General features: G+C 40.1%; 1 protein-coding gene across 1 annotated transcript in view; it reads right to left on the bottom strand.

Annotated features, from left to right (window-relative positions):
* Positions 1 to 639: 639 nt before the first annotated feature.
* CHKA (choline kinase alpha) overlaps positions 640 to 20,217 on the bottom strand; it is a 38,888-nt gene continuing 19,310 nt past the window's right edge. Inside the window, exons 4-12 of the mRNA XM_077819871.1 lie at positions 8,089 to 8,202; positions 7,356 to 7,489; positions 6,908 to 7,012; positions 6,422 to 6,480; positions 5,958 to 6,045; positions 4,369 to 4,477; positions 3,412 to 3,518; positions 2,809 to 2,890; positions 640 to 1,953 (exon numbers count right to left, since the gene is read on the bottom strand). Coding sequence (XP_077675997.1) covers positions 1,894 to 1,953; positions 2,809 to 2,890; positions 3,412 to 3,518; positions 4,369 to 4,477; positions 5,958 to 6,045; positions 6,422 to 6,480; positions 6,908 to 7,012; positions 7,356 to 7,489; positions 8,089 to 8,202 — 858 coding nt within the window. The 3' untranslated portion in view covers positions 640 to 1,893. The remainder of the gene's footprint in view (positions 1,954 to 2,808; positions 2,891 to 3,411; positions 3,519 to 4,368; positions 4,478 to 5,957; positions 6,046 to 6,421; positions 6,481 to 6,907; positions 7,013 to 7,355; positions 7,490 to 8,088; positions 8,203 to 20,217) is intronic.

Genomic DNA, 20,217 nt, shown 5'->3' with positions numbered 1-20,217 from the left:
TGAAGTATGGCAGGGACTCAGTGCAACATGCATTGCACAGTAATTAGAACAATCTTCCACTGACTGGCAAACTGCTTCAATCCCATATTTTAATTGAGGCCCAAGCTGCAAATGTTACTGGTCAAGAGCTTACAAACCCAGTAGTGCTGTCAAAGTGAGCCCTTAATATATTTCTTAATGAGTTTGATTCTTTGGAACATGTACTGTAAGTATCTGCAGTTGAAAATTACAATTTCATTCTCCCGAAGGGACCTTTGCTTTTCCCTTCAGCATAGTCAAGATTTGCTAGTACTTGATCATTCTCCTACATTTAGGATTTAATGCTTATGCCTCAATTTGTTTCACATATTTCTGCAGAAATGTTAGTTTTCCCACCATGTAACATTGCTAAAGTTATGACTATGATAAGATTGAGTAATGTCAGCTTCAAAAACCACGACCACTGGATTAAAGGTGTTACAAATTCAAAATATTTGCAAACTGACCCTCTAAAGAATCAGAAATGGCCGTTTGAACAAGTCATGCTATTAGTAAACACTGCACATTCCCTCAAATGTTTTATACACTACACTATCTTCCACACAAGCCTATACAGGAATACTTAAAAAAATTTATTGTAATATAATACAATGTCTTAGCAGAAAGCAAAGAAATAAAACAATGGCCAAAGTAAAACAAGTTCCCAAAATCTAAACATTTCTCCAGAGAACATTTACACATATGCTGTAGATTTCACAGATATATACATGTTTCAACATCATGTTACTGTTTCCCACAACACACTCAACTTTATTGGATTGCTTGCTGGAACAAGATTGAAGTCAGAGGTTTAACGAGGAAAAAAGCACCCCTAGAAGCCAACAATATGCCTCAGTTGGTAAAAAGCGTCTCCCTCTCCTCATGCTCTGAGGGAAAGGAAATTTTCTTATTTCCCTCATTCCCAACACACCTTCCTTACAGACCTGTAATGTGGTAACGCCCCTCAGGTCAAGGAGAAGGGCTGCCTTCAGTTGGGAGTATTGTTAATGCCAATCCAGTGATCGGGGGTTGCTACAGTAATTCAAGGCACTCATCCCAGTGCTCCCAGCCTGGAGAGCTTCATATACAGCACATTGCAATACTGCTAGATAGCCAGGCTGAACAATAAAGCATGCTCTTGATGAAGGATGTGAAATGAATAGGTTAGTCATCCCAAATCTTTTCAGAATTTCCAGTTTAAGATTCATCTGTATTTCATTCTACAAAGACATGTACATGACGACAACTACATTCATCTATATTTAGATAGACTTGACAGCAAATTGCTTTAATGTGTCCTTTAACCATTTTGCTGTACATAGCAGCAGCTTTCTTGAGACAATGTTCAGGGGACACAATGAGGCTAATACAATTAACTCACAATAAGGCCTTTCAGCCAGCTTCACAGTATAACAGTTGTCCTCAGACACAATTGATCTTCCCATTGACCAGTAGTGTCTACAATGCATTACCATTTACAAATGTTCTTGTCAATGTTCACCAGAATGTCAATAAACCCCCTAAAAACAAAAAAGTACCAACAGTAACACTGTTTGCTCTGGATGCATGTGGTATTCCACACTTAACTGTAAGCTTCCCCATAATATAATACACCCTTTAGATTAAAAGGATTTCAAGATATTGCACTGCTGTATTATACTTTTGCCTCCCAATCTCATTCCAAAGATTTCTTATGAAACTGTAAACAAATAAACCAAGTGATTTTTGTACAGTCTTCACAAATTGTATATCTGCATTCCAAAAAAAACTGGAATCCACTGAAACCTTCATTACAGATACAGTAGCCTAAGCACAGTGGAAGTTCTGTCCAGCTGCTTTCTTTGTACAGTAACAGATTGTCCATTCTTCCAACATTCACACTTTAAGTTTCCTCTTCTGGTCAAAGTATGCATCAAATCTTGACAGTGCATAGTCCTAAATAAAATGAGGTAAATCAATTTCCTGAGAAACAGTGTCAGTTGTGTGCTGCCATGATGTACATGCATTCTTGTCTGCAGTTTGGGAGGCTATATATTATGAATATAGATAGAAATATTTCTATATTATCCTCCTGGCATCACCTTCCAAGAGTATTTGGGGGGCAAAAGGAAGAGACTTTTAAACAAGTTAAAGTGTCATGTTAAAGTCTAATTTCAGGTTTAGTAGCATTTCTGCATCCTATCTAACCCTTGGCTATTAGTTTCATGTCAGTTAAGTTTGTCTAGCAACAAAGCAGGGCTTATAGCCAATGCTATAACACTATTCAAGTGTACTAAACCTTGATCAGCAATTTCTCCCTGTAAAGTAACTAAACTGTAATATCTTTACCATTCTTAGTCCCAGAGAAGAAAGCTATGGAAAGATTTGTTTTTTCCTCCAAAACAAAAACTAGTATTAAAACTAAATCCACTGTTCATGTGCTAGTCAGGTACTGTGGAGGGCACATGCTACAACCCTTTCAACTACAGGAGAATATGTCTGGGAGTGTGAAAGAATCAGCTCACTGGGAGGCGAAAAATAAGTTCACTTCTGTTCACTACTGGACAGAGGATTAGCAGAAGTTATAGTACCACCTGTAGAATCTTTTGACTTAGGCATGGTAACTGTATAGGAGGATGGACAATTGTACTTGGAAGAAAACTAAATGGGTGTGCGCGCGCGGCGCAGATAAATTTCTTAAGAAAGCAACACTGACTAAAATTACTAAATTGCTCTTAACATGCATTAAGGTTTACTTTTAATTAAATGAAAGGTTAAGATTTTACTCTTTCAAAAAACAAAAAAACATACCATGTATCCAAACTCAATGGATGAAATCTTTGCTTGTATAATGGACCATAGGCCCCAGAAGAAGTGTGATGCCAGGGCAAACCTGCAAATTACAAAACAAAAGGCTTGCTGAAAGACTCTTCTAGCATCTCACTTTAACTGCATTATCTAGCCCACTTAGTCTAAATCAACAGTGCCAATTACTATAACTTGCTATCTTTTAGATGAGCTCATATATATTATAATGAGCATCCCAGAACAGAGTTCCTTCTTGCTCCAAGCAGCCATATGACATCAGTATCCCACTGACTAATCCCCAAGCTTGGAAAATGTACCTTTATCTTAAGGTAGTTTTCATAGCACAGCTAATTTGTATAATGCCATTAGTAACTTCTATAGCCTACTATTCACATTGTGCCATAACAGTTTTAACATGGAACAAGGACTCATTTACAACCATTATGGGCTCTCTCCTCATTTACCCTGGAAATGCTATTTAAGGCAAATCCTAACTAGAAATTTCTCAGTGATGCAAGAATGTGACACCAAAATGCAAGTGTTAAACAGGTGGACCATATGCAGAATACCAACACTGCACTATCACTACAGCAAATATAAAGTTACCTATTAACTTCCATTAACATATCTTCTTCTGTTTTGGACTTGTCTTCATTACTTAGATTTTCAAATCCATTCTGGAATGCAGTCAGGTAACTGGAGATAAAATGAAGCTAAAGACAATAGTGATCATGAGAACACATCAGACAATTCTTAGACTCAAGAATGGTTAATATCAGCATGCTAAATTTTTATAAAGACCAAGAAGTTTAGTTTTTTCCAAGATTGAAAATTTGAGTATTAACTGTTCTGGATCATTTCAAAACCTGAGCACCAAAGAAGAATGCCACTGAGTAACAGATTAGGAATTCAGTATATAAAGACAGTATCCCTTTAGTTCTATCTAACCCTTTTGCTTTTGGTCTCAACCCAAAGCTATTGAAACCAGTGGAACATCAGGACCACCTTTGTATATACATGTGGGAGCACAATAAGGCCACACCTACACTACCCGCCGCATTGGTGGGTAGTGATTGATCTATCAGGGATAGATTTATTTCGTCTAGTGTAGATGCGATAAATTGATCCGATTGCTCTGCCATTGACTCTGGAACTCCACCACGGCAAAAGGCGGAAGTGGAGTCAACGGGAGAGCGGTGGCTGTTGATCCTACGCCGCGAGGATGCGAAGTAAGTGATTCTAAGTCGATATAAGATATGTCGACTTCAGCTACGCTATTCTCATAACTGAAGCTGCGTATCTTAGATCAATCCCCCGCAGTGTAGACCAGGCTTAAGTGTTGCATTGCTGCCAATAGCTTTTCAGGTAAAGTTTATCAGGGCTTTTGTATTTTTTAAAGCATTGTACACTAACAAAGTTTATGAACAAATGACTACTACATCCAGTGACAGTGAGGAATTTTGGTGGACAGGATGTATAGTAACAAACTGGTAATCAGAAAAGAGATCAGATTTGAAGCTTGTGGACCCTGACATTTGAGTAACTCTACTTTCATGCACCTACCTGTTGCATCCTTGTGGGATACTTCAAAAAATTGGCTTTGAAGAATGGGTATTTTTCATAAGTATAGTCATACATCCATTCACAGAAGTGATTTGCAATGTCAAATCCTCTGAAAATTAATTGTTCAATAGTTAGGTTAGAGTTCCTCAAGTTTCCAGAATATTTAAATATTAGCTCTTGTTTAAAATTTCAAGACTGTATTGATTTAGTATTATAAAGCATGAGGAGAACGTTGGCATGAAGTACTTTAAGTTCTACAAATAGAGATCAGAATTGGCAGTAAAAGCTTATTGATGAACACACAAAGCAAATAGTGCAAGATGCATCAACAAGCCTTTTGTCTTTAAAAAAGCTAGCGGTAAAACCAATGTCCTTATTGTCCATGCAGGAGCACTTGCTACTGCTGTTTGTGTGGAGTACATCAGCAATACTAGAAACTGACCTTGACTCAAAACAAAAAGGGTCCAATATATCAAAGAATTGAGAACTATTTGCCAGCATTTTTTATGGAATGTAAGAGGTAATTTAGATCACAAGTCAATTATTAATACTGTAAAAACCCACCTCTATATAAGTGGCTAATACTCCACTGGCATTTTGAGTTCAATTAAGTTCCTGTTGTGATAAGATTTAATGGAGTAGTACATTCAGAGCATACTTTTCAACTTGGCAAAGACTGATATATGATATTACTAAGACTAAATCAGAAAGATGCTGAATGAAGGCATTTTTGAGTAGTCCTGTATCATCCTAAGAATCCTTGCACACATGGCAGGAGGAAAGGAATTCGACAAAAGGGTCATGAGAAAGGAAAGCAAAGTAGCAAGAGTCTATGTTTACAGAAATTGCTAAATGAGTTAATTCACAGATGTTCATGTACAGGAAGTGGAAGCTTATGCTGCACTTGGATACATTCAGAACACCAGTAACTCATGCATTTTTCTTAATTACAGTAGGTGGCCATAGGTGAGAAAGTTCTTTGATGTTGCCTCAGAACAGTGTAACAAAGCAGATCTTCCTGTGCTAAAACAAGGTTGCTGCAAGAACTGATTTCAGAAGAAAAGCAGCGAACTACAGTGCTAGGAAAAGGTTTTGGTAATAAAAGCCAGGACAGTGGAAGTAATTAAGATAAAAGGAGAATTTTTAAGATTTGCAGTAAAGATTTCGGACACATTACTTAGCTGTTACACTAATGATCACATCTTTCTGATTAATAGAGAGATTTCTTGCATTTTCTAAAGAGATGTTTGCTTTTCTGCTCCATTTATGGGGAAAAAAGTCATGTCTAGGAGGCATGCTATCACAAGACAAATACTATGTGAACTGAACTGCAGCAGTCTTCAGACTTCTGCAGATGAATTAGATTTCAGATACACTGATTTAGTCATCTGTGAGACTGCCAATTTGGCTTGTGCTCCGAGCTTTTGGCATTCAGGGTTTTGGTGAATCAAAGGCAGGACATAGAACGTAATGCAGAGAAATACAACTCATTGGAAGAGATTAGATTTAGAAAAGAGTTTTATTTCCTTTTACTGTAGTTTATTTAAAGATGTGCCAAACAGGAAAATCTTATGTTTGGAACAGTTTACCTGTAATTATAGCTGCTGTATTCAAAGTCAATAAGCATTAGCTTTTGTTTTTCAGAATCCTCTCTGCCTTCCAAGAGCAAGACATTACCTGAAGAGTTTTGAAAAAACACAAATATGTAGTGAGCAGAATCACTGGAATTATTTTGATAAAAATTCAGACAATACTTCTAATATAAAAAGTTAAAAAAAACAAAACATGTCACTCGAGAATCCTGGCATTCCTTTTGACAAAAACAGGAAAACATGTGAAGGCATCGGGATACCTATATTTAAGTTGTAACAAGCTTGTCAAACCCCTACCTGTCCCCCAACTCAACCCATCATAATATAAGGTGTCAGAGTTCACAGGATTGAATAGATATATAGCCCAAAACCGCATTAATAGAAATCAAGCAAGAAATAAGAAATAAGGCAGCTCTTAGCACTGCAGTATTAACCTAGTTGCCAAAGTAGTGTCATCCTACCTTCTTGGCAGTCATTGTGGCAAAAGACAACTGGCGATGAAGTAGCTTCAAGCATAGATCTGAAAAACCAAGAGCAAGGGGCCAACAAAGAGCTAATTAAGACAAAAAAGTTTAGACCCAGCTAAATGTAAAACTTGTTTATTGCATGAAGTCCAGGTTTCAAAGCATTCCTGACAAAACCTACATTTTAATGCTGCATGTAGGCTGAGAATTTAAGTGCACAGCAATCAGGACACTCAGAGGTAGGGCTCTACACTACAACCAACTCAGTACGTTATTACTGAATGCACTATTGTATCTGTTTGCAAGCATGTACAAACAAGGGACAGTTGTGCAGGCTATGGGAACCATATCAGTTTGACCTGAAAATGTAAGTTAATACAGTTCTCAGAATTCAATAAATACATCATTACATATACACACTCTTCTAGTGTCAGTAGTAATTAATAAATTAATGTAAAATGGTAGCAAAAGCTAAAATCTTACCTTAGGCTTTTCATTTCCTGGGGAAGATTGTAACTGAGGATTTTGTTAAATTTTCTAATCCGGGATTCTCTGGTAAATTTAATCCTCAATACTTGGTTTAGATACCTACCCAAAAATAAAATTGTAAAAAAGTGTACCAAGTTTGAATGCTAATTGTACTACAGTTGAGACCTTTTAGTTTTTTCTTTAGTTTAGTCTTAAAAAATGTAAGATTTCAAACTCAAGATGCATCAAATCGAAACTTCTGGAAAAAGAGTCAAGTCTTCTGGACTCCCCCAGATAAAGCTGCTTATAGACAGCAAGCCTTCATCCTTACAAAATACCTGCCAGTTTACAGAAGAGACTCTCTAGAACAGCAAGACTTCTACCTATTAAGAATGTCATTGGCTGCTGTCTTCCGACCCCCCCCACGTTTCATAAACTTCATAATAAAAGTGAGAAGACTTACTTTTCCATTGTCCCAAAAAGCCATTTAGGTTCTTTATTAAATGGCATTTTCATACCATGAAACCTGGCCATTTTCTCAGCTATTTCTGCAGATATATCAGGTAAGCCTAGTTCTTCTGTATCTAATTTCCTGCTCTGTAACAAAATAAAGCACACTTAGAAAAGCTGATAAGGTCAGAGAAACATGAATATCACTCGATAGCTTTGAAGTAACAATCAAAAGTTTAAATTGTTTCATCAAAGTTCAGCACAATTATATTTGGGAAGAAGTTAGCTGGAATATCTATTAAGTATTCATTTGGTAGCCTCTGATCTTCTGTCCTATAAGGTCAGAGGGTCAAGTCCCACCCAAAGTCTTATACCCTTGGACAAGAGTCCAGGGGATACATTAAGTGGGTCATTGAAGAGAATAAAACCAAATCTTTGTGCCATTCTTTTAATTGTTAACAGAACAGCTGCTCTCAAGCTTGTTTCAGTCCATATTTATTATGATCCAACTTAAAACTACAGCTGGAGAAGAAATTTTTACAGACCTCTTCCCTCCTGCCCCAAAGATATTATAATTAGAGTCAGGAAGTCTAGTTATAGCATCAAATTAAGGCTAACAATTACAAGTGCCAAATATTTCATTCCCACACCTCTGCTCTTGTATACAGTCCAAAGACGCCCTGGTCATGTTCAATTACAACAACTTACAGCTACTAGCCTGTTGACTAATCATGAATGTGACTCACTGGAATGAATTCCTCTAATCGGCCTTGTGGAAAGATTCCATACAGCTTCGGGCCAAGATTTCGCTCTGCAAGAATGGCAAACATAACACTCTCCAGTACCATGGCTTCTGCACCCTGCATAAAATTAAGGTTTACACAAAAAAAAGAGTTAAGTTTAGTATACTAAAGAGCAAAGCTCCCAAAGTGAAAGTTTGTTTAGGATTAGTTTTTAAATAAATTCTGAGATTAACTGATGTAGGCTTTTTTTATGACAGCAAAGAAAAAAGGTTGCTCAATACAAGAAGTTTTAATATGGAAGCCATGCAGCATTACAGCTTCAGGAGGAAACTTTAGTGAATGAAATTATGACAGGCCCATTGGTGCCTACTGGCAAGGTGTTCACTGTTCTTTACAAGCAACTCCTGTCACACTTGACCTCACCACACCTTGAATACCACTTTCATGGATATTTATCCATGAAGGGTAGCATATGAGGTCTCCATTGAAACTTATAACTTATCAATTGACAATCATTGCAAGATGTGTACATTGTTAATATTAAAGGAACAATGTAATTATATTGAAAAAGGCTCATTCCTGTTTCTTCGAGATGTAGGTGCAGATGTGTATTCCACTCATGTATGAGCACACCCAGTGCACTGAAGCGAAGTCAGAGAACTTTATCTAGCAGTACTTGTAGGGAGCAGTGATCATGCCCTTTTGTCAAAGCTCCTCCCATGGCTATATAAGGACAGCAACACCCCGAGCTCCCTCAGGTTTCTTTGCACAAAAATGCCAGGCTGGAGACTTCAATACGGAGGACAAGGAGGGCAGGTCATGGAATACATATCTGCACTCTCTCAAAGAACAGTTACAATACAGATAACAGTCTTTTGAGTGGTTGCAGATGTGTATTCCACTCAGGTGAGTCACACGCAGTACTCATAGGAGGTGGGGCTTGGAATTTATTTAAATAGAGATTGTAAAACTGCCTTCCCAAGGTTTTCATCAGGCCTTGATGCTGTGGTGATAGCATAATGTCTAACAAAGGTATGCATGGAAGACAGTGTTGCAGTCCTGCAAATTTTCATTGTAGACACACTTAACACAAGGGATGTTGCCTGAGCGCTTATCCAATGAGCCCACAGTGACTATGGGAGTATCATCTGAGCCATTCCACAGCCTATGGTAACAAGCAGTTATCTACTTGGAAAGAGTGACTGCTGAACAGATGAAAGGCTGACCAGTCTCCAGACAATATTAAGAGCCAAGGTGAGAACAAAATTTAGTCCTCTCAGAATGCTAAGCACCACCTCCCACCACCTAAGGTATGGAGACTTTGCTCCTCTGCCCTTGAATATGGTTTGGTTAAGTAAATAACTTGGAGGTGAAACATATCACTGGAGGAGGAGGAGGAGGAGGAGGAGGAGGAGGAGGAAGAGGAACTTAGGGTGCCCTAAAGCCACTAAGTCCTTGAAGAACTGATCACATGGAGGATCTGCCATCACAACAAGCAATTCTTGCAGATGTTACAGCTACCAGGAAGGCAATCTTCTGGGAGAGGGGAGCCTATGATTGTGTTGCTATCTGCTCAAATGGCAGGCTCAGTGCTGCCAGCACCATATTAAGGTCCCACAACAGCACCATTTCTTTGATTGGTGGAAAAAGATGGACAATACCCTTCAGAAACCTATCATAGGGCTCAAGAATATCAAACTTTCCTCAGATGGGAGAATGGAAAGCTAAGATCACAGTTAAGCAAACCTTCAGGGAGCCAAGAGGTAGGCCTGAAGATTTCAAACATAGCAAATGGGCTGAATTTGTTTTCACACTGCCCAAATAGAAAATGGTTTCCACTTAGAGAAATTCTGCTTAGTAGTAGAAAACCAACCCCTTGTGAGCACTCTCCTCATCTAGCCATGCAGCACCCACACAGTCAGGTGCAGACTATCCAATACCAGATGAATAACTTGGCCGTGAAGTTCAGACAGCAAGACTGGAAGAAGAGGGAGAAATTTGCAAAGTCAAGTTGATGGTTTTCCAACTTCACTCTAACATTGCCTTGGCCATGCTGGTGCAATCAGAATTAGTTTGGTGTTGTTCATTTTGAGCTTTTTGATGAACAGAAGATCAGAGGGATGTGGAAAAGGCATATCAAGTTCAGTCCCCAATGCAGATGGAAGAAATCAGTTAGGGCCCCTGGACTGAGCCCTGCTTGGGAACTGAACTGACACTTCCTGTTGTCCTTTGTTGTGTATGGGTCAGTCGATGGGAATATCCCATATTCAGAAAGTGGGCCTCAGCATACTTTAGGGACCATTTGTGGTTGTCTGAGAAAATGCTGCCAAGGTGGTTGGTGACAAGTGAGTTGGTGTGGGCGTGGTATCTTCCTTGATACAGCCATACCAGAATTTTGCTTCCTGGCAGAGCTGATCGGAGCTGTCTCCTCCCTGCTTGTTCACATAATACATAGTGGTAATATTGTCTGAATTGTTAGCTGCTGTTTCCTTGATCTGGTCCCAAGCCCCCTGGCATGTGTTGAATATTGCTCAAAGTTTCAACACATTGACATGATAGTCTGCTTTCTGCTCTGATCAAACTCTGAACCTTTAACTACACCAAGATATGCTCCCTAATCTATTGGAGACAATGACTAACGTTCTTGCTGGTGGAGGATGGAGAGACTGACACTGTCCTGCTCCATCCACCATGGAAGGGAGTCTAATCTCTGGAGGGACCTCTACAAGGCTGCCCAGTCACTGGCAACTGGGGTGACAAACTGAAGCAACAGCTGAAGGCCAAGACACAACCTCACATTGTTGCACTTTGTAAGTGCATGTGGCCTAGTAACCTCAAGCGTATGAAGACTCTGGTAGAAAGATGCAAATGGAGGTCCAGGCAGAAATGATTTATCTAGAATTGGCATGGGAGAAAGACCCTTGAATTCATACACTCTAGTGGAGCCCCAATTAATTTGATTTTTTGAGTTGGGTTCAAAGTCTTCTTTGTTGACGATCAGTCCCAGACAAATCAAAAAGGGCCAGCATCAAGTGGATGTGACTGTGGACAATCTTCAAGTATGGAAAGACAAATTTCCCTTCTTAGGCCCCAAGAGAGTCATGCATTCTGGCAAAGGCACCTGAGGCAGATAACAGGCCAAAAGGGAGAACTGTGCACTGGTAATTTTAGCCAGTGATGAGGAATCTCAAGAACTTTCTGTGGCTTGGGAGAACTTGCCTTGAAGAAATAAGCATCCTGGAGAAAGATCAGCAAACTAGTCATGATTCAGAGCAGGAAAAATAGTAGCCAATGTAACCATGTGGAATTTGATATACTTTACGTCTTGGTTGAGACTCTGGAGATTGAGGATGTGCCATTCCTCCCCTCCCCTCAAGTCAAGGGTGGAGATCAAGAAGTACCAGGAATAAAATCCTTTTCCAATGAGGAATCTTCTCTATAGCCCACAAAGTAGATAGGGTTTGGACCTGCTGTAGCAGCATTGATTCAGGAGAGAGGTCCCTGAGAAGGGACCGGGGGTTGGGGAAATGGGAGGGAGAGAACCAAATTGTGTAACCCAATCCCAAAGTGCTTAGGAGCCATCTGTCCACCATTATTGCTTCCCAAGCACTGTAGAAGCAAGATAGCCTTTTCCAAACTAAGAAGATTGGGTTGAAACCTTTGCCAGTCATATGATCTTCTCAATGTATATATCAAATAGGCTGCCTGCCTGAAAATGGAGGGGAGAGAGGCTGGCTGGGTAAAACTAGACCCTGTTCAAGAGAAATCTTGGTTGGTATGGTCACTCTAAAATACTGCTGGGGGTTGTACTGCTGTTGATCCAGAAAAATGGTGGTTTTTGGAGGCTTGGGTATGAATTCCCAAAGAGCAGAGTTACACTTGTTTAAGGACAAGGGTGCAACGTCTCATCTGTTTTGTCCAAGATAGAAACTCAATCAAAAAGCAGGTCTTCCACACACACTGGATATCTGGTGCTATTTCTGAATTTTACAGCCATGATGTCCTTCTCATTGTGACTGCTGACACGATATGTTGAGCAGACTAATGATTCCTTGGCTATGAGACAGCCCTCCTCAATAAAAGCTTTGAACTCCTCCCTAGAGGATTCAAGTGACTTGTTCGAAATTGGTTCTACAGTCCCATTCACAAAGTTATATTTAGAGAGGCATACCTGCTAATTCACAATGTATATTTACAAAGGAGGTCAAATAGATTTTCCATCCCCTGATATCCAACCTCTTAGCTTCTTTGTCCTTGGGGGTAGACCTGAACCTCCCCTGACAATCTCTCATTGGCCGTCACAGCTAGCAAGGTAGGGGCAGAATGTTCATAAAAACAACCCTCTGCAAAGGGACATACCACTTGTCCATATTTGCTGTCAGCCTCAAAGAAGCTGGAGTGTCCACAAAGCCTTGGCAGGCTTCCATAGTGCTTCAACATGGAGCGCTTTCTCCCTGGGGTTGAGGACTGAAGAAAGTGCACTAGCTTGTGGATATTCTCCTGCACAAACCCAGTCTGTACTCCCAAGGTGAAGCCATTCATCTCAGGAGATTTTGTTGTGCCTTGAAGTCTTTGGGCACCAGGGAGGGAGCATCCAGTACTGTAGTGTAATCTGGAATACTGTATGCAGTTGTGATCTCCCATGTTTAAGAAAGATGAATTCAAACTGGAACAGGTGTAGAGAAGGGCTACTAGAATGATCTGAGGAATGGAAAACTTTCCTTATGAGATGAGACTCAGGGAGCTTGGCTTGTTTAGTCTAAGCCAAAGAAGGCTGAGGGGAGATATGATTGCTCTCTATAAATAGATCAGAGATACAAACTCCTTTCCCTCCCTGGTATTTCAGTGTCAATGTGAACACAAGAACAAATGGATATAAACTGGCCATCAACAAATTTAGGCTTGAAATTAGACAAAGGTTTCTAACTATTGGAGTAGACATTCTGGAACAGACTTCCAAGGGGTGCAGTGGGGGAAACTAACTAGCTCCAAGACTGAACTTGGTAAGTTCATGGAGGGGATAGTGTGAGGCAACTGCCTACAATGGCATGTAGCTACCTGTGACTATTAGCAGCAAACCTCTCCAATGGCTGGTAATGGGACACTAGATGGGGAGGGCTCTGAGTTACCACACAGAATTCTTTCAGAGGTATCTGGCTGTTGGAGTCTTGCCCACATGCTCAGGGTCTAACTGATTGCTGTACATGGGGCCAGGAAGGAATTTCCCCCAGGTTAGATTGGCAGAGACCCTGTTTGTCTTCCTCTACAACATGGGGCATGAGTCACTTGCAGGTTTAAAGTAGTGTAAATAGTGGATTCTCTGTAACTTGCCTTTAAATCATGATTTGAGGACTTCAGTAACTCACTTTAGGGGTCTATTGCAGGAGAGAAAGGGTGAGGTTCTGTGACCTGCAATGTGCAGGAGGTCAGACTAGATGATCATGATGGTCGCTTTTGGCCTTAAGTCTATGTGTAAGAGGAGCCACAAGAGTCTGCTTGAGCCTGCTCCAAGACAAATGTCCTCTGCCTAAGTTTTTAACATAGGTGGCTGAAGGGATACCACTGGTTGGTTTGGTGATCTTGCCCTATAGTGGGTTTCAAAATCCTGATCTTAAGGAACAAAGGAACCTTCCATGGATTCCAAGGCCTCTCTCTGGGGCAGAGATAGGCATCAGCAGCCAGAAGGTACCAGGCCAAGAGCCCGTCTTTGCTGTGGGAATGGTGCCAGCACTGGTACACCAATCAGAATCAGATGGAGGCCTCTACCTCCTTGACTGGCATGTGGAAGATGGAGAGGGTGATGAGGACCTGAGTTGATCTCTAACTGCTATCAGCATCCAGAGGAAAAGGATGCGCCACAGTGGAGAGCAAAGAAACAGCCAGCCTTGTCTGAGATCCAGTGAGCCGGTTCTACTGGTACAAAAGCCAATAAAGAAATCTGCTCTGAAGACTGGAAATTGTATGGTTCTCCCACTTGATATCAGCGGGAAGGGAGGAATTGATGTGGAGGCTGGTAATGACCCTGAGGGCAAAGTCTGTACTGCAGACAATACTTGTACTGAGGAGAGCAGTTGTGCCAGGGAAGAACTTAGGATCAGTACAGAGGACAGCTTTGACTGCACTCTGCAAGGCATTGTTGATGCTTGGAAAACCTCTAATCAGCTCAGCCTTTGCCTTCATTATTATAAGAGACCCTGCAGGTATCTGTCCCTGGACAATTGGGAAATGGACTAAAAGGCAAAGCAGGTCTGACATTCCTTGCCACTGACATACCAGGCAAACAATTGATGCTGATTCCATCAGTATTGGACTAAACATCCTGCAGATGGTGCTGAAGTCAATGAGAGTGTCTCAAATTGATGTCTCAGTACTGGAGAGTGGGTGAAAGGCCTGACTCCATCACCCACACTGAAGAGTCACGGTGCCAGTCTGCACTCCTTGATGAGGACGACGACGACTATCCCAGCACCTGGAACGGCCACTGTGTTTTAGGAATTCTTTTCCTCAGCAAGTGAGAGGAAGGAAAACCATCCCTTTTCTTCCTGGCGGAGGCCTCAGCACCTGGCCAAGGAACAATCTCTTCTCAGACTCTAACATTGTCTAAGGAGCTGGTACGGTGGAGGTTCCCAGTGCTGACAGGCTTTATATGGCCAGCTCCATCAAGTCCCTTATGTCTCAAGTCCCTTGCCATCTGTCTTCTCTTTTTGAAAGATTTGAAGACGGAGCACCTTTCTTTAATGTGCCACTCTCAAGCACAGTAAACAACGTGTGTGTGGATCAGAGTTAAGAATAGCAACCCCACATGATAGACTGTTTGAATCCTGGTGAAGGCATTCTACTAATAACACCGCTAACCTAATTAACTATACTTAACCAAGATACAATCACTATGCTCAAGCTTATAAACTATTTACAAGAAAGCTGCAGAAGACCTAAAATCAACATCAAGAAAATGCCACATTGAACACTCCAACTCTGGCCATGGGTAATGAGAAGGAACAGAGGGGGATTGGAGCAGCACCATCTTTATATAGTCATGGTAGAAGCTATGAGGAAAGGACATGAACATCACCGTTACAGCTACTGCTAGGCAAAGTTCTCTGGCTTTAGTGTGCTGGGCACATGCAACTGCTTGAAGGACTAGGCCTTATGGTCTTGTAGTAAAACCAAGTCAACAAGGAATCAGATCTGAGATGGCCCATTCAAGTGAGAGGGAGAGGTCATCTTTTCCCTGGTCAGTCAATAATGTAATGCAAAGTTCAATTGTCTACCCTTGCCTCATCCCCATATAGACAATGGAAAACCATCAAAGACAACTGCAAACAACTGAAACCAGTTGGAGTTGAAAAGAAACATTTATAGCAGGCAGCAGATCCCCCTGGCTCTGAATAAAGTTTTCACTATAACAGTGTAAGGAAAGGTATTCAATACCCATTCACTGTAGAGCCATCTTGTTGAGCGTGGGTGTTTCATCAAAGATTGGATCCTGGCTCCTGTGAAGTCTACTAGCTCTGCAACAGACTAAACTTTGGGGGAGAAAACCTTCTTTATTAGATAGGAAAGGTAACTAAGGACCTAATTTGCATTTTGTTTTGTATTGTAATGGACTTGTTTCCATCATACTTTATTGTTTCTAGGGAAACCTTTATCTTTTCTTAAAATAAAAGGGTTTATTTAAGTGCTCACAGGTGCTGTACATCATACAGGAAGCCATGATATAAGGTCACTAGCAAACTGGGGTATGCTTTTCCTTTGGGAACAGATCTGGGATTTCTGTAAGTAGCCAGCATCAGGGGTTGGATATCACAGGGGAATGCTTGAAGGGCACTTGGGGACTGGGTGTGCCTCTTGTTAACCTTCAAGAGAAAGATGGTGATAGCTAGTTAGGTGATAGCTAGTTGTTAGGTTCCGAATAGCACCTGCCTACCACAGGTAAGACTCTCTTTAATTGAAGGTAGGGGTAACAAGATGACTCACATTCCTGGGTACCCTGAGAACCATCAAGTATCTGTGGTAAGCAAATCATTGCCAAGGCTAGGTTACACAAAACTGATGTACATTAAACCTTACAAGTTTTGGTTTTCCAGCACCACCTCCATCTACAATTATTCTACTTGTTACAACATTGCAGACCATGTATGAACAGGAAGATGGTAACTTGGACTGGTGCTATAAATACTAGTGAATAACATTAAGGTATCCTAACACTCTAAATTAATCTCATGCAATACAAAAAAGTCAATACTATCTACACTTAACTATGGGGCTCAGCATTTAAAATAAAAAAGTGGACTTTGTCTATGGCTGTTTGGACTAAGGTGAAAATTTTAGTTTGAGAAACTAAATTTAGTGACCCAAAGTAGAATATTCAGTGTATCCTTAATTGGAACACTTTAGATCCATTTTCCCTGCACCTATGCAAATTTGGTCATTCTTTAGTAGCAACAGACCTAGTTATTTTTAGGAATAATGTAATAAACCTTTGCAAAACAAAGGTGGGAAGAAAAAACCCAATGTCTTATAAAACCCTAATGCAAATAGATTTTTATTAAGACTCTGGCTCCATCTCTAGGATACAATAAACCAAAACTATCAAATCTATACAGTAGATATGCAAGTACTACATTTGAAAAATATTAAACATTTTCTTCTACAAAAGCTGCCTCTCCTTGGAAACATCCCAGCAGCAGCATCACATGAACACCATCAACTCCAGTATTTTTATATGAATGGAAGGGAATTAGAAATTAGCCATGATCAGTCTAGACCTTTTTGTACATTGCTCACTCAAGGTCAACATCATAGAAGTGTAGCTGTCACCATGTGCAAGATTAGCTCTGTAAAGATGTAAAAACCATAATATAGAAGAGACCATATTGGATCTGCCTGTTATGCTAAGAGGAAGTTATTTGTACTACAGTAAATCCTAAAGCACTGATCAGGATACTGATGGAAGTTGTACAAACACAGGAAGACAGCCTCTGCCCAGAAGAGCTTATACAATGTAGGGAATGAGGACAATTTTCACACTGTGCTCTTCATAACTTTTTTGGCATTAGACAGGTTGAAAAAAAAAGTGGTTTCAGATAGTGGGGTGCAGAATGCGTTTTTCCTGCAAGAGTTACCAGGGGCAAATACACTCTGGAGTCTGCTTCTTCCCTTGCTCCTGCTTCCAGCAGCTTTTTTGGCTTTGTTGGGCTCCTGGCTTAGGTCTTATTCTCCATAGTTCTTTATTTTTCTCATAGCTTTGACTTCACAATGCTTTCCCTGGCCTCACTATATTTGTACTATAGTTTGTGCTACAGCTGTATTGACTCAGTCTCTACCCCTCACAGCTGAAAGAAAACCACGAGAACATGAACCAAGTAGGAATATATACTCTGGTGTCTTCAAGTACACTGACAGTCAAACATCTAGGGGTCAGGATAACCTCCAATATGTCTAAGGCTTGTAGGAGGTGCTTGGGCATCTTAAACCTCTTAAGGCTCTCCCCTCCTGCAGCCTTCAGGAGGTCCAAAGAGACAGATGCTTCCCTGATTTCCCCTGCTGCCAAATCCTTTGTGCTTGAAGCCCCTTTCCCAACACATCAAGTGTTTGCAGAAAGGGTGGAAACTGAGATCTTCCTCTGCAAAATTACTCCTGACCTGAATGGTAGAATGGCCCCATCAATGTGCCCTTGGAAATATACCATCAACACTGGATTCCTTAGTAAGCAATTTAAATCTAGGTTTGGGAGGTCTTTTGAGCAACTCTTACTTTGAAATGTGTGTATATTGGAATCAGATACCCTAGCGAGTAACCTTTAGAATGAAGGTATTCTGGTCAGGGAAGTTTTTGTACTAGTTTTAAGGTGTTCTGGTGGAAGCCTTCTTGCAAATCTCTAATATTCTACAGTGTAAGATGGGAAGGATAGAAAGACAGGTATATCCACAAGTATTTAACATACTGAGTTAAAAATACAAGGCAAAGCTTAAGGATTTCAAAATACTGCTAGTGGCAAATCTGAGGGGTATGACATGTGCAGCACATAATGGTTGTGTCCCCTTCCTTCATGCAGTGTTTCTCCATCTTAGTTTCCTGAGGCAGAATTAATACCTCTAACACTCCCGATAGTTTCACATGCTCTTGCTGAGGCTTTGCCAAGCACCAAAATTCAAGTTAGAATAGACAATCAACAAGGTAAGTTTAGCAGAGGCACCAGATTTTTAACAAATAGCCTATTTATGACTACGCACTCTGGATCATCTAAGATTTAAAGCTTCAAGTAAACTGATGCTTCAGATCCAAAATGAAGGTCATCTGGATAGTCATACTTTCACATTTCTAGAAGGTGAAGCGGCACACTCCTCTGAAGGTACTTGGATAATATGGTGATGGGGCCAGGCAAGTACCTAATTAGATAAAGACATATTTGGTTTAGACAAAGCTGAAGAGACTGCTCATCTAATTCTACACCTCTGAAGATATTTGACTGGATTTCTACTAATCTACCCTGTCTCCTCAGACTAAAGGACAAAATGTTTATTCCAGATGATTTAGCTCTGTCAAATATTCCTTAGGCATTAGATAATATTTTGACTGTTTAATCCTAAGGAAAGCTGGGAGGGAAATGTGGGAATCAATTCAAAGAGTATACTCAGAAAAGTAGAATTATAGTTATACCTTTTCTGAAGATACCACAGACTGACTGGCTATACTTGGAGACTAAAAGGTGATGGAGTCATGCTTTGTTGGTGGGGCAGCATAATGGATCATGCTTTTGCAGACCACTTGCTCATTCCAGGTTATCAAGAAGGCTTGGGACTTCTGATGCATGAGAAGCAAGTCAGTCATGAGGGAGTGGAATTTCATGTACTCTACAGACCACACCTAAGTGATGGCTTCCCCATTTGCCCTTGCCAGCATTAAGCTGCAACAGCTGCCAAACTGTTGAAGACAGGAATAAGATTGTCCACAACTACATACTTATCAAATTTACTAAATTGTTCTAATAGTACTAGAAAGAAAACTAGGAACAACTTATGTATTCCTATGGAAGGAATCTGCCTTCCCTTTACTAAAAAGTGTGTTGTAAGACCAATGGTGTGGCAAGAATCTAAAAGGCCCCAAGACTGTAATCCAAAGCATTCATATTACTTTGAATGTAAGCAAAGTAAGTCTCACCATCATTAGTGAAACCCCACGTGTTACACCACAATATGCACATGGTTTTAAAATAAATAAAATTCACATTAAGAACTAGGGACTGCCTGGTTTAGAACAAATTCTAAGGACAAGTTCTGGAATATTGCATTAGAGACACGGTAACTCAAGCTAGGTCAGTGTGGTTCTTCTATGAACCTTCAGAAGAAGGGTGGCTGATTAATCTTTCCTGATTCTCTAGCTTTCATATGCTTAATCCACATGTATTGTTTGGAAATATTAAATAAAAGGCACATCTGAAAATCTGGTCACATTACCATACAGACTGATATTTACAAAGCCTTACTGTTTATCTATACTGAAATTTTTCAAGGTCTAATGTTTCAGTTTAAACCTAGAGGCAAGTTTATCATCTCAAATCTGATTAAGTGGCCCTTTAGAAACTGCCATATTACTAGGTTAATGATTTACCCAAATGCCTTTGAAAAAAGATTCTGTATTGTTTTACACAGTATAAAATGACCTGTTAATTTTTAGCCTGCAAATGGTCTAATTAAAATTGATGTTTCAAGGTTACAGAACTAAGCAACAAATTGCAGGCATAATCAGACACCTGTTATCCATGCAGAGCCAAAGCTTCAGTTGTTCTGAAGTTGTATCACTTGCAAAATGAAAGTATGTTCACTGAGAAATTATACAATGACACCTGCAGCCAAATGTCAGCTGTAAATCTTTCCCAATCAGCAATTCAGTCTCCACTAGCAAGAGCAAGGATCAAGTGAATGTTTTCTCATCTGTCAGAAGCTACCAAATAACCATGTAAATTTATATATATTGTGGTAAACCAGTTAAAACCTATTCTGGATCAAAGCTAATATTCAGATATTAACATTTTTATAAGTATATATTCTTATAGGATTGAAGGAGGAAATCCTGACCTATCAAGAACTAGTGTTTTGTTAATTGATAGATAATTACATGACAACCCTG

Source organism: Eretmochelys imbricata, chromosome 6 (genome assembly GCF_965152235.1).
Source record: "Eretmochelys imbricata isolate rEreImb1 chromosome 6, rEreImb1.hap1, whole genome shotgun sequence".
NCBI lineage: Eukaryota > Metazoa > Chordata > Testudines > Cheloniidae > Eretmochelys > Eretmochelys imbricata.
Note: the sequence above shows the minus strand (reverse complement) of the source record. Positions and strands in the feature narration are given on the sequence as shown.